Consider the following 15,316-nt stretch of genomic DNA (forward strand, 5'->3'; position numbering starts at 1 on the left):
TCTTGCAGAGTTTGTACTCTGCAAGAAAACTGGAGCATTGACTGTGACATGGCTTCCGAAAAGGATATTGGAAAGGTTTTTCAAAATTTATGTCCACGTCTTAGCTGTAAGCTTGTGCATTCTGCACAATCGGCAAAACATCCCTAAAATGTAGCAATAAGACAATTTTCAAATGAAAAAAAAAAAAAAATGCAGCTACTAAATTTAATATGCTGTGTCACATTACAGCCATGACTTCTTAAACTGAGGTATTCTGAGCCACTCTGGGTTAAATGCAGTAGTTTATTGTTCACTGATACAGTCAAAAGAGAGAGAATTTACGACCAGCCTTCTGTTTGAAGTGAAGTAGTTTGGAAAAAAACCAAAACACTTTTTTTTCATATATGCTCTAACTTTGCATGTCCTGACTGGAATATTTTTTTCTTTCAATGATCTTTTGAAAACTCATCTCTCTCCGGCCTCATCTAATGCCTCTAATAGTTAAATCTTTATTATTAATATCAAAAGTCTCCGTGACGGAGCGAATTGTCCAATTAGACACTTTACAGACTGGAGGCGTGGTCCAGGGCTGTGTCAATAATTTTCTTGTGTACCTGCATTTACGCCAGACGTCTTGCAGTAGATCTGTGGGAACAATGGCGCCTACCTGAGGCTTTCGGGGCCTAGCCCTCGTTTGCCAACAACTCGGTCTTCGAATACAAGGAAACACAAGCAGAGCGAAGAGACCAGAGAAAGGCTAAACAGATGGAATCTGATAGAGAAAGAAACAAAACAAGGTAATAGAAATTAGTGGCTGCACCTTTACATAACACTGCATGCACGTTTTGTTTGCTACATTCCATTACAGATACATACCCACCTCTTCTCACCAACATATAAACAGTAGTTTAGTCACACAGATACAACACTCCCACAATATATCAACACAGAGTAAGTTAGAAAGTTCACTTTGGCCCCATAATGGACACACACTGGACTCACACTGGACCAGACTCACTCATTGGACCCACACTGTCCAACTGCACTGTGTCAACCGTCAAGACCTTAAGTTCCTGGGGGTTACAGTTTCACACCACCTGAAGTGGGAGACCAACATCAACTCCATGAAAAGGTAGGAAGAGAAACGGGCACATTCTCCCACAGACCCGTGAAGAACAACTTCCCTTTTTCTTCTCCCGCCCGTTTTGTTTTATTTTTTTGTATCCTTTTTCTTCAACTAAACCTGCCTCCGTTTCTCCCGAAACAACTGAGAAAGACCACCCCAGGACCCCAATACACGGTCATGAGTACAGCACTGCAATCGTTGCCAGAATGTACAAGATTAGTGACTTATAATTTTGGGGAAAATACTATCTTCACACAAATCCCAACTTTGCTCTCTGTCACTATGACTCAACTCATTCTGCGCGCATTTTTATTCCAACCACACACGATGTCCTCCTCCCTTTACATTTGCCTAGTTTCTTTCTATTGCTATTTTTCGTGTTTTCTTTTTGTAGTTAGATCCCTCTGTATTTTTCCCCTGTAGATTTCATTACATTTTCTATACAATTCCACTGCCTGTATTATTATGGTGTGTTTGAGTTACAACAATAAACTGCCGACATCTAGAGCTCTTGTTTCATCTGTGTAGCAGCCTTCGAGATTATGAGACTGATTGAGGTTTTTCGTCCCTTTTCCTAAAATTTACACATAAAAAGAGACGTGGTGCCCCTTTTTGAGACAAAGTTAGGTTGATTATGACGTTAAACATAAATCGAACTAAACCAGAAGTAACACAGGCGTGCACCTCCTGCGTATTCTTTGTCCAAAATTAATTACGTTTTTATCCAAAACCAATATACGCTACACTGTACGTTAGTGTTCACCCCAGTGGACGAGAGGGTAGCCTACCTCTGCCTTCGAGTGGGGGCACGGGTACTGACTGTTGTCTGTGCCTATCCCCCCAAACAGCAGCTCAGAGTACCCACCCTTCTTGGGGTTCTTGGAGGGGGTGCTAGAGCGCGCCCCTGCTGGAGACTACAACGCTCACATGGGCAATGACAGTGAGGCCTGGAAGGGCGTGATTGGGAAGAAAATCCCCAACCCCGCTCCCCCTGGATCACAACCCGAGCTGTTACTGGACTTGTGTGTTCTTCACGGATTGTCCATAACAAACATCGTGTTCAGACATAAGGTTCTCCATTTTAGCACTTGGCACCCGAGGCCGCAGTTCGCTGATCGACTTTGTGGTCGTATCATCAGACTTGTGGCCGCATGTCTTGGACACTCGGGTGAAGACAGGGGCAGAGCAGTCAACCAATCACCACCTGGTGGTGTGTTGGCTCCAATGGACCTGGCTGACCCAAACGTATTGTGAGGGTCTTTTAGAAGGAGCTTAAACTCCCACTTCCAGCAGAACTTGGCCCACAGAAGAGAAGCGGGGGGCATTGAGTCCGAGTGGACCACGTTACCCGCCTCCATTGTCGAGGTGTCCGCCTCCATTGTCGAGGTGTCCGACCAATCTTTGTCGGAAGTAGAACGAAGAGTGAAAGTAAAAGTATGGGCTCATCCTACCTGCGTTTATAGATGTCAAGCCAACTTGTCTCATCTGCAACGAGGTTGCAGCAGGACATGGCGCGAGTGTAACAGTGGCTATCCTGCGCTGTCCAGCCACACAGGGGCCTCCACCGCGTCACCGGTTGAAAGTCGAGTGCACTGATTGCTGAGTTAAAAGCATGGGCCGCCAGCTCTGCAGCCAGCACCCTCTTTCAAGATTGGCGAGTGAGGTTTCTCAACCTACATTTGCACAGCCTCGCTTCCTCCCATTATATGAGGGTCACGTCTCGCCCGATCGATTGCAAAGCAACGCTCAGACAGGCAAGGGGCGCTCGAAGTGCCGATGATTTGTGCTGCAATTCCCATTAGATGTCACCAGTGTTTTGTTTTATTGGGTGATTAACATACACCCCTTGTAAACAGTGACAGCTGGCGCAGTCACCGTTTTGTCAACATTACTTCCGGATTGAACGGCGCCGCCGCATTTCACGTGAGCATCCAATCATCATTGGATGCTCACGTGAAATTTGAAATTTACACAAAAATTCAAATTTCACGTGAGCATCACGTGAAATTTGCATTTTTGAAATTTGTCAAAAAAATCTTTTTTTTTTTCAAATTTAATTGTTTAGAAACCACAATCTTGGCTATGAAGGGGATGTTTGAGATTGGTTTATAGTTTGCAGGCATAGAAGCATCCAACGTTCTCTTTTTTAGAAGTGGCTTAATGGCAGCTACTTTTAGAGGTTTAGTAAACTTGCTTGACTGAAGTGAGCAATTAATTATTTGCTGCAAATAAGCTAGCATGGACTTCACAGTATTTTTGAAAATGTCAGATGGTATTGAGTCAAGACAGCTCACTTCTTCAGTCCGGATTCAGGGCAGACCATCCATCCATCCATCCATTTTCTACCGCTTATCCGGGTCGGATCGCGGGGGCAGTAGCTTTAGCAGGGACGCCCAGACTTCCCTCTCCCCAGCCACTTCATCCAGCTCTTCCGGAGGGATCCCGAGGCGTTCCCAGGCCAGCCGAAGGACGTAGTCCCTCCAGCGTGTCCTGGGTCGTCCCCGGGGTCTCCTCCCGGTGGGACGTCCCCGGAACACTTCACCAGGGAGGCGTCCGGGAGGCATCCGAATCAGATGCCCCAGCCACCTCATCTGGCAGACCACTCTACTGAAATGGAATTTGCAAGAGTGACAAATTATCTTTTACGAGCTATGGATTGTGACACCTCATCAACACTATAATTACTCGACCTCAGCGCTGCCTTTGATACCATTGATCACAATATACTACTAGATCGCCCCGAAACGTGTATCAGTATTACACACCCAGTACTCTTTTGGTATAGATCTTATCTCTCAGGACACAATGGGTCACAATGGGTAATTTATGGTAATGTAGCCTCTGAGTATTATAATGTCACTTACGGAGTCCCGCAGAGATCGGTACTAGGCTGTCTTTTGTTCAGTATTTATTTGCTGCCATTTGGTGATATCATATGTAAATATAAGATAAGCTTTCACTGTTATGCCAACAATACTCAGCTATACATGCCTTTAAAACCAACTAGCCCACGCGATTGCTCTAATCTGGAGTCGTATCTCACTAAAATTAAACAGTGGATGTCCTGTAACTTTCTGGTCCTTAACCCTGACAAAACTGAGCTGTTGATTATTGGCCCTGCTAACCATAACCACCTATTTAAGGACACCACTCTGAGTTTAAAAAAAAAAAAAAAAAAAAAGCACCACTACCCAAAGTGAGTCAGCAAAAAATCTCTGCGTTTTATTTGACTCAACTCTCTTTTCAAAAGCACATATATATAGAACATTGCCAAAACTGCATTTTTTTTCATCTTCGAAATATCGCTAAGATACAGCCCATCCTATCCACTAGTGACACAGGCATCATAATCCATGCACTGTTACGTCTCGCCTCGTCTTTTGTAATGTGGTGCTTCCTGGTCTTCCCATGTCTAGTATTAAAAGCCTGCAATTAGTAGAAAACGACAAACAGTTTTGACGAGGACGACCAAGTTGGATCATATTACCCACATTTTAGCCAACTTGCATTGGCTCCCGGTCCACTTGAGAAGCGATTTTAAGGTCCTGTTATTTACTCATAAAATAAAACGGGTTAGCACCCTCTTATCTAGGTGACTTAGTTTATGTTCCGTCGCTAAACCTGCACTTGCAAAATGCCGGCCTTTTGATGACTTAGAGAGCCAGAAAGAAGTCCACAGGTTCTCGAGCATTTTCTATTTGGGATCCAGTACTCTGGAATGCCCGACCCGCAGATATTAGAGCTGCTACCTCAGTAGAAATGTTTAAATCCCGATTTAAGACTTAATTCTACTCTGCCATTTAGTTAAAGTACATGTAGGCCTTTTTTTACTACCGCTTGTGCTGTCTCCTCTCCCCTCGTCTCCTGTTCGGAGAGGGGGCTAGGTGACGTTGACTGAATCTGAAGCTGTTGCTGTTTGGGTTCTGCACCGACCAACTGGGACAAGATCTGAGGTGGCACTCTTCCCCCGGAGCCGTTGCCATGGAGGATTCTGCTCCGGTTGGGCCATGTCCTGAAGCAAAATCACCAAAGGCGTCTTTTCTCTCTTAATGAACATTGCACCGCATCTTGCCATTGTAATAACATTGTACAGCACCAGACTATGGTCATCCCCGCCATCTATGGTCCCTTCTCAAGATTTTTCTTTAGTTTGTTTCTTGCCCAATTGGGGGGTTTAGTACATGTCATCAATCATTGCCAACTGTGGGTATGTGAAGCCTTTTGAGACTCTTTTAGTGTTGACTTGACTCATTGATGGTTTCAGCTACTGAACCTTTTACTCTAGAGCTTTTTTGTCCTCTGTATCAAATTCTGACATAGTAATAGAGTATTTCCTGGGTGGTTTCGGTGTATCATTTCATCATTTTGCTGATTTGTGCTGATATTTGATGTTTGAGTAGCTGATGAGATGTTAGCCAGGAAGAGGGAATGTTGAGGCTTTTTGCGCCAACTGAGCCGGTGGGAAAAAGACAACACCCATCAACTCGGGTTTCCATGTTAAATTTTGTTCTCTCTGCGTGAGCCATGCCCTAAGTACGGGTTGAGACTCAGCATATTAAAAAAAAAAAAAAAAGATATTCCCAATTTTGAAACTGTCTCACGCATACATCAAGCATATAAAATTATAGTTTAAACTTTAGTCTTGGTAAATCAACTACTTATTTTTCAACACATCATTTCGTACTGTTTGGCTTCAAATCAAGAGGAACAGCTCTCAAAGTCTCATAACCAGACCTGTAAAACTGACACATTAATGACACAGACATCAAGGCATACATTTAGAATTATTAATGGTTTGTTACAAATGTGTCATTTTTATTGTCCACAGAGAGTGTTTCTAATCACCACAAGGGAGTGGTCGTGTTCCATTGTTCAACAATTGTGCCGAACTGTCACATCTGAAAAGGGGGTTTCCCAAATTTTTGGTCAGCTCTTGTTAAAAACGGTCTTTGTTGGAGAAGTCATTAAGAATGGCTGGAGGAGGACTCTTGACCAGTTTATAGCCCAGGTGATTTAAAAAAAAACAGGTTTCCTGTGACTTGTGCAAACAGACTGGGTCGTTGAGGTCAGAAGGCAGGGATGCAAAGGTTATGAGGTCGTGGGGGGTGTTGTCGACCCTTGTTCCATAGGGCGTATTCACTACACAACCTCCCTGGACGTGGCCGGAGGAGGAAAATTTATGACATATTGAGGAGACAGGTAATACGAATGGTAACAAAAGAGCCCAGAACAGCTTCCAAAGAAATGAACTCCAAAGTCAATGTACTGCAGATCATACCATCCTTCGTTGTTTGAGCCAAAGTGGACTTCATGCAAGATGACCAATGAGGATACCACTGTTGGAAAAAAAAAAAAAAAAGGGAGACTGGAATCTTCTAAACGGCATGTTGACAAGCCACAAAGAATGTCCTATGGGCAAGATGAGACAAAACTGTAACTTTTTTGCAAGGCAAATCAACTCTATTTTCACAGATGCAAAAATGAAGCATACCAAAAAAAGAACACAGCCCCTACTGTGAAACATGGAGGAGGCTCTGTTTTGTTTCATGTTTGTGTGTGTTGTGGATATTAGCTTCCCCTGCCTTGTGCCCACCTGCTCCTGAGTGCATCTTCCCCACCTGTGCCTCGTTTACTCTAATTACCCCATGCATATAACCTTATTTCTCATTTTATCTGGTCACCAATTCGTTGGACATCATCGTCACGTTCCAGCAGCCTTTTTATTCCATGTCTCTGACTCATAGTAAGCCTAAACCCTGTTTTGATAATCGACCTTGCCTTTTGCCTCACGTTTTTGATAGTTGTCTTCGCTGATTGCCTGCCCGTGTACCGACCGACCCCTGCCTTTTTATTAAACACTGACTTTTGCCTTTGAATCTTGCATTTGAGTCCTCTTCCTCGTACTGTTCATGACAGATCAAACTGGCCATAATATGGACTCAGCAGACTCTTCCCCGATGCGTAATGCACTCTTATTGCATTATCCGTTAAAATTGAAAAAGAACTGTCAGGAATTCCGAGCGAGACCCGGGAGTTGCCCAGCCGGCCTCGCAAGGAAAAAGTCCTCAATGGAATTATTTTAATGTTTGGTGGTGATCTTGTTTCCAAATAAGAATCCTGATACACTAAACTTGTCTTGAGCATATTTAATACAACAAAGTCAATTATACAGATATACAAAGCTTGGTCGGATGAAAGAAGACAGCGCTAGCTGATCTCTCTTCCTTCTCCCGTGGGATCCATAAGCTGAGTGTTCAGATAACAGTCTGTTCCTTCAGCAGCTCCTGATGAAACCATTTCTTGCCTGTTCTCAGCCTGAATGTTATCAGAATGTCTGTGGTGCAGATGTGTGTTTCCATTCATAACATAGTGTGGCCAGTTTTAACAAACAAAAGCTAGTGTGTGTGTTCTAGTGTCCTTTAAGCAGCAGCATAAAAATATCTCTAACAGAATGCAAGGTGGAGAGAGGGACAGACACAACATCATTGTCATTCTGTATGTATCAGGTCTGTATCAGAGGGAATGCCATGCATCATAGCGCGCTTGGGGGACGAGCGCAATTGATCAACCAAGCCACATCAGACCACCTGCTGCCAGTCTTCTTCCAGCGGCTACCACCCCACGGACAAACTCTTGTAACTGGGCAGGACTCATCTCTCACCCAAGGAACGTCAACGTCGGCTGACAGAGGGGCGGTGTTTCTACTGCGGGCTGTTGGGTCATTCTTTGAGCAGAAGGCACGTCAAAGCGGCGGCAGCTGTTATTAAAAAAAAGTGACACGAAGCTCAAGACATTCAAATGCCCATATTCATTGACATCTGACGCTAATCTATTGAACTCTCTCCTCGTTGGACGGATGCACCTTAAGACATATCGAGTGAGGCAGTTTCCTGGGCACCCAAACTGCCAAGTTGTCATCTCCTGACTCTCATTGTGAACGTGTAAATTGACAGGTTTTTGGAGCCATGAATTACAACCTTATATTAGGACGCCTTGGCTGATATTACATAACCCTCACATTGACCGGTCCGCTGGGAAGGTGTTTCATGGGGGAACAATTGTAATCAAAACTGTTTCAAGGGCCCATATTATGATAAGGGTCATGTTCCTACTGAAACTCCACAGATTATATCTGAGGAACCTGACAGGGCCCTCCTGTTACCATGACCTTAAAGAGTTTTTTTCCAAAGCTAAAACAAAGTCTCTTCCACCCCATAGACCTTATGACTGTGCCATTGTCTTGTTGCCTGTAACCATCCCACCTCCTCGGGGCAGACTGTTTTCTCTTCCAGGCCCTGACCACAAGGCAATTAAGAAGTATGTGAAGGAGTCACTGGCAGCAGGGATCAATTCCTCCATCTTCATCCCCTGCTGACCAGCTACAGCTGATTGTGGAACAGAGTCAGGTGAAAAATAGTTTGTGCGCAAACTACTAATTTGTGAGGACGAACTACTAAGTTGTGTGCATGAGCTACTACTTTGAACTGGTAGTTCTTGCGCACGAAATAAGTTACAGCGTGCGGACAAAGTAGTTACTGTGTGTGCACGAAGTAGACGTGGCTCCATACTGAACAGGAGGGTAACCAAAAAAAAAACAACACCTTTCCAGACCCTTGCAACAGCGTTCCACTGCTTCCACATAGTACCCCCGATAACTGGGTTGCTGTTAGTGAGAGCGACCCGTAGCCAAATGGCTTACGTGAGAACCCGTCAATGCAGCCATTAATGTATATCCCATATGTCTTAAATTTGTCGTATGAAGCTATGTCCCACACAAAGTTAGGTCAATCAACAAAATATTGCCTCCTTCTTAGCAGATGAGGTCCAGCAGAAAGAAAATGATTCTAACGTCTTCTTTTCGGATTGAAATATTATGTTGTTTACATTTATATATACGTATACGTATATGTCCACCAGTAACCGTGATCCCTTCCAGAGCTTTGCAGTTGATCAACAATTAAATCTACCCAGACAAGCTCAATGTAAAAAAGCTTAACATCGATATCCGAAAAATGCCATCAATCTTCACCAAAATTTATGCCTACATCTCTACCTATGCCCACTTCAACCTCTAAAAATATAAGAAATATTTGTATAGATATTTTAATATGGCGGCACAGTGGACAACTGGTTACCACATCTCCCTCACAGTTCTGAGGACTCAGGTTCAAATCTGGCCCCGCCTGTGTGGAGTTTGCATGTTCTCCCCGTGCCTGCGTGGGCTTTCTCTGAGTACTATGGTTTCCTCCCACATCCCAAAAACATGCATGGCAGGTTAATTGAAGACTCTAAATTGCCCGTAGGTGTGAACGTAAGTGCGAATTGTTGTTTGTTTATATGTGCCCTGTGATTGGCTGGCGACCAGTTCAGGGTGTACCCCGTCTCTCGCCCGAAGATAGCTGGGATAGCCTCCAGCAAGCCCGTGACCCTAGTGAGGATAAGCGGTATGGAAAATGGATGCATGGATTTATTAAAAAAGACAAGTTTTTCTCATGTCTTGGCATTCCGGCGATTACATTTTTCTTCAAGTTCTCCACTTTTAGAGAACATCTGCTCACATCTGCTTTAATGGACCTTTTATTCACAATGTGCTATGATGTTATGTAATATTTAACTTGTTACGATAGCACATAGTACAGTTTGTATATGTATTTGCTTCTATTTTGCTTTTTCTTACTCTGCTGTCTGCAGCCACGTTGGCATTGCAAATTTGCTTTTGAACGTATTTTAATCCTCTTATTTCGAGCCTTGCGTAACGCTGCATCCGGTAATGTGAAAGAAAAAATCAAAGGCTACAGAGGTCTGTCAACGAATTAACGTTTGTCAGCACAGCCTGCCCCCTCACGGAGTTCCTGGTAGCTCTCAGAAGACCCTACCCGCCACGAGGAACGAAATAATCCTGGGGGAACCGTCCATACCCTGGTAAATTTTTTTGGTGGGGACACAACCAGGGTAGCTAGGGAAATTCCTGCAAGTGGGAAAGCCCCTATAGTTAGGCTAGATGCATTTGAGTAGGCCTGTTTTGTTAAAAATCCATAGGTGTCATGCTTCGTTGCAAAAGGAAGTCCGTGTGCCACGAAGGTAAATTTGTGTGTGGATTAATTTCCTCTTATTAGACAGCCTAGTCAGTGTATTGTTTTTTTTTTTTGGGGGGGGGGGCTTCATCACCTATGGCTCTTAGACCTTGGAAATAGAATTTGCTAAGATTTATGTAACCACAGTCATTAGCTTTGGTTCACTATAAAATCAGTCAATCAAACCATCATTTATATAGCACATTTGACTTTGTACTTAAAAAGCAACAAAGTGCTTCACTAGACAGATGGTAAAAGACAAACACAGCACTACCACCCACCTGCAGTCTCTGAGCCCCTGGGACACCCAACACCAGTGTGTAAAAGAAGTTACAGTTAAGTTTTACAGTTCAAAATATCCATACTTTCCTTTATTCTCACCCACTTCCTCTCTTTGTGGCAACCAGCTTCTTCCTTGACCATCACGCTATGTTTTTGATGGTTTAATAAAAGTGACACAGTACAATATACTGGGCGTGGAGCCTCAAAACATAATACTGGGTCACAGTTTTCAGTTACAGCGCGTCGGTAGATCAAATCGCTCAATGTGCGTCATTTTATTAAATTTTTTTCGCGATTCCAGTCGGGTTTGGCCGCGGCGAGCCTTAAAAGACGGCTCATCTGAGGAGGCTTCATCAGTTCATGCTCAAAGACTACAGTAGATAGAACAGCTTTAGTCTGAGGGGTTAGTAATTTAATTGTAATTGTAATCCTAATTATTTATTTATATTTAAGATAGAGGCACGCCCCAACCAAGACTGGTTTCACTCTTTTGGGATGGAAAACAACAGTTATTAAAAGAGGTATTTTCCAGCCAACGACATTCATTTGGATGGGTTCACCCTTGCTAGTATTCCATTCAGTTGTGACAATTGTCATCATCAATGCATAAATCAGTGCATTCATCACTGCACTGGGCAGCATAACCCAGACTGTTTTTCTGGGTGTACCAGCCTTGATGTTAGGGTGTTACCAGGTTTGAAGTGAATTGTTGTGTAAAAAAAAATGAATAAAAGAATATGATTTTCACAGATAGACCTGATACATACAGAATGACAATGATGTTGTGTCTGTCCCTCTTTTCTTCTTCATCCACCTTGCTCTTGTTCCTTCTGGAACTAGATGCGCTTTTTACAAATGACTTTTTTGTTTACTATACATTTCTTTTAGTAATATTGTGATAATACAAATTTTGATAATTTTGTTCATTAAAATGTTCATACTGTTTAATCGCAAGAGGATTGTAAAGGGTATGGGTAGGGGGGGGGGGGCACAAAGCAAATGATGGCTGACGATGGGGGGTTGATAAAGCTCTTTTATTTAGAATTACATCATTCGGATTTACAGCATTCAGCTTCCAGGTGTTCATTCAAGCAAAAGCAAAATGAACACATCTAACACCCACATAAAGCCCATAACCGAAGAGCGCAAATCTGACATACTACAAGGTTAAGTGGGGCACTTTTCTTTTTTGTAATATATCAAAATTTGAAAATCACTTAATTATTTTAAAATAATTCAAACTAATACATTAAACTCTTTTAAATTCCTACATTATCTATCCATTTTTAACCACTTATCCTACTGGGAGTCACAGGTGATCAGTCTCACCCGCTGACTTTGAGCAACGGGCAAGGTACACACGGGATTCCTCATCAGTACTATGGAAGAAATCTCTGACTCTCATACAGTGAATACCCACATATTCTAAAGACAAAAGAGCAGTTTACAGTATTATCTTTGAAAACAAGTCAGATAGCAGAGGCAAGATATCTGGGCAAAAGGAGATCTCAAGCATTGATAATGTATTTATACCACTCCACATTAAAGGGATCAAGACACTGAAACAGCAGGTGAAAACACAGCCAAACGGAGCAAGACACAAAACGGCACAGGAAAAACAACACACTAGTTGAGGTGCAAACACCAAAGGGAGTCTTCTTCCTATTCCTGTAATTTGTGTAGATAGTGACCAAATGCGTTCAGATTCTGGCCAGGCATAGGGGAGCCATTTCCTTGTAAGTTTCACTTTCTCACAATTCACTGACGCATAAGGGACATGGAAGACGACTGAAATAACTAGTACTGTACATGTAAAATCTCTTTTCATTTTCACTTAGGGGTTTACTCCCTTTTGTTGCCTGCGGTTTAGACATTAAAACTCATTCACTGCCATTGATGGCTTTTGAAGTCAAATATCCATGTTAACTGGGAGGACTGACACCAAATATTCGTGACAGAGTGTTGAGTTATTTTTAGGGGACAGTACATTTTACAATGTTATAGAAACTGTACAACGACTACATTTTAGCAAAGTGTCATTTCTTCAGTGTTGTCCCATGAAAAGATATACGGTAATTCTCAGGGCATTGCATTGATTGCGACTGGACTGTTCTGTTTGTCTGAGAAGACGTTTCACCTCTCATCCGAGCAGTTCATGTTGCATGAACTCATGAAGCCTGCTCGGATGAACAGTCCAGTTGCAATCGATTGAATACCCTGAGAATTAAATGAGATGAGAAATGAGAATGAATGGTGGGATGGTTTAAATTCTGTCAGTTGTTTGACTGACATTCACCAGCTGTTTCTTTTTCTCAGACTCTTTGTATGTTTCAATTTCTTGACCTCTTTGAGTACATAATCAGCCTTCTTTAATTTCTCCATTGCCTTTGTCAGCAGGTCTCCTGGAGTACATTCTTCATCTCTTCCCATATTGGAATAGCACACTCTGTTCATGAGCTTGTTTGTCTTGTCCATTTCCAGAGTTAACTCGTTTTCAAGTGTGATCAAGTCAACACTTAACACCTCATTCCTCATAATAGCCTCTGAATGGCACTGCAACGAAATAATAATTGATGAGTCAGACAGCAGATCTCCAAAGGAGACAGATCTGATTTTGGTTGGCAGAGGCATGGCCTCAGAGTGCCGACACATTGAGCCATTTGAGCCAACATTAGTTGTAGCTGTGACTATTGGCGGCATTGGCATTAAATTACCACAGCTACGAGTGTTCGGCATGTCTGTACAGGTATCGTTCCCGCCCAATGCACTTGTAGACATTGTAAATGTGTTTTCACGTGCGGACACTTCACTCTTGGCATTTAAATGCTGACAACTATCTAAACATTCATCATCCGCATTTATTGTCTTTTCTTGTGGTGTTGGAAAAAACATTTCGCTGTAGGTGGTGGGGTCATTCAGAAAAACATCACTACAGAGAGAAGTGAAAGGAACTGATCTTTTAAGACATGAGTTGTGGTCTTCTCCCTCTTGAGATCCAGTTGTTTCGTCTTTGACTGGTTGGATGTTAAATTTAGATGATGCATGTTTTGTCTTTTCGTCTTCTGAAACTGTAGTTGTATCATCACCAACACAGGGAAGAGTTTCATATTTTTTCTGAGGCACTCTTGCATTATCATTTTTATGAACTTGTCGCTTGTCCTCATTGCTGTCCGGTGTACATTTGGCCTCTTGGTTTGGTTCGGAAGGACAATAGGAGGGTTTGGTGTCTTTGGTCGGTGGGCTTGGAGGGTGGATGTGGCGTTTCAATTCAGAATTTCCTGCAAGCTCACTTGAGGAGCTGTCTGTGGGATTGGGAGACGGTGGTAAACTTGTCTTTTTCCAAGCAGCCTTTTCTTGTCTTTCCATGGGGAGCTTAAGGACCTTGAAGTCATAAAATAAATATTTATATGCTATGAAGAGATTATATTTTACATTTTATTATACAATTTATTAACATGCAAGCTTGAATATTTCGTTGCATGTGAATGTTGTCATTTTTGTTCTGGAAACCAACCTTTAACTCAGTCTGGGTCTTTGCATGTGAATTCTCTGCTGTCTCAGTGGAGTCGCACTGAAGCACAGATGATTTGTTAGTTTCTCGAGGCATGTCAGTGTCATCAACATTGGCACCATAAGTCCCATTTGCCACTGCAGCATCTAAAAGATCAAAATCCAAGCGTAGCAAGCCTTCAGATGACAACTCTGCTACCTAAAAGGGGGAAAAAATATCATGCACATAAATTATTTGAGTAAATTAAGATCTGATGATGCAATGCACCATAGTTGTACAAAAAACCCAATGACTTTGCCAATGCATGAACACAAATGCAATTGGTATCCTTAAAAAAATAAAAATAAAAAAAAAAATCACATTTCAACATTGCCCAATAACTTTGCCATTATTCAGAAGTAACATGCCTAATTAGGGCTGACTATTTCTACAATTCTGTGTTTTGACAGTTGCACAGAGACTTTGCTCTCACATCTGTCAAGCTTTTTGACAAAAAGGCATTTCATTGGTACCCAAGATATTTGCTTCAGTCTTCATCTGAGGTTACTGGTTAGTGTCTCGTTGCCATAAAGTAAGACCAACACCATGCCTCTCAAGACTTCGAGCATCATCTGAAAATTGTTATTGATATATACACTCCTCTTCATTGACTTTCAGGGTAACTTACTTAGATTTCACCGTGTGCTTGACCCAGATGTCTTTTGACCGCATAAGCATGATTGCTACTGAATCCATACATTTTCTATACCACTTACCACTTGTTCAGGATTGTGGAGATCTGGAGCCTAATGCAGCTGTCAAGATATGAGAAGAGGACTTTGATCTTCATATCCTCACTGATGATATCAGTACACTTGTAGGCAGTTCATGGGTCATTGGATCATCATAAGAGCATCCTTGTTAGCGTATAAGGCCTTAACTGCTTGCCTTCTTAACATGGTACAGCCTGAGATCACCAGCAAGCCATCCTTACGACTTTGGTCAATGAGTTCACTTCTCAGATGTTTCCTAATCTTTTTTTGACATTTGTGCTTTGCCTTGTTGAAAAAAGATGCCACACAGTTTGCATGTCATGCTCAGGATCAGAATAATTAGTTAAACAATTGGAGTACATTTTTTGGAGCAGTCGTGTGACTGGCTCAGCGTGTACACTGGTTATATCACAGGTGTCAAACTTATGGCCCGAGGGCCACGCACGGCCCACCACATAATTTTTGTGGTCCGCAAAAACAAATCATGTGCCTCAACTTCCATTATGATTGCTAAAATCTGTATCAAATTTTTAAATCGTCATATGTTTTTAATGATAACTTTAATAATATTGTAAGCATTTTTTTTTGTCAG

The 15,316-nt window shown here is 42.4% G+C and overlaps 1 protein-coding gene across 1 annotated transcript in view; it reads right to left on the bottom strand.

The window, feature by feature from the left end:
* Positions 1 to 11,481: 11,481 nt before the first annotated feature.
* Positions 11,482 to 15,316, bottom strand: part of plekho2 (pleckstrin homology domain containing, family O member 2) — a 29,035-nt gene continuing 25,200 nt past the window's right edge. The window contains exons 6-7 of the mRNA XM_061670594.1: positions 13,976 to 14,170; positions 11,482 to 13,842 (exon numbers count right to left, since the gene is read on the bottom strand). Coding sequence (XP_061526578.1) covers positions 12,754 to 13,842; positions 13,976 to 14,170 — 1,284 coding nt within the window. The 3' untranslated portion in view covers positions 11,482 to 12,753. The remainder of the gene's footprint in view (positions 13,843 to 13,975; positions 14,171 to 15,316) is intronic.

The sequence above is a fragment of the Phycodurus eques genome, chromosome 2 (assembly GCF_024500275.1).
Source record: "Phycodurus eques isolate BA_2022a chromosome 2, UOR_Pequ_1.1, whole genome shotgun sequence".
NCBI lineage: Eukaryota > Metazoa > Chordata > Actinopteri > Syngnathiformes > Syngnathidae > Phycodurus > Phycodurus eques.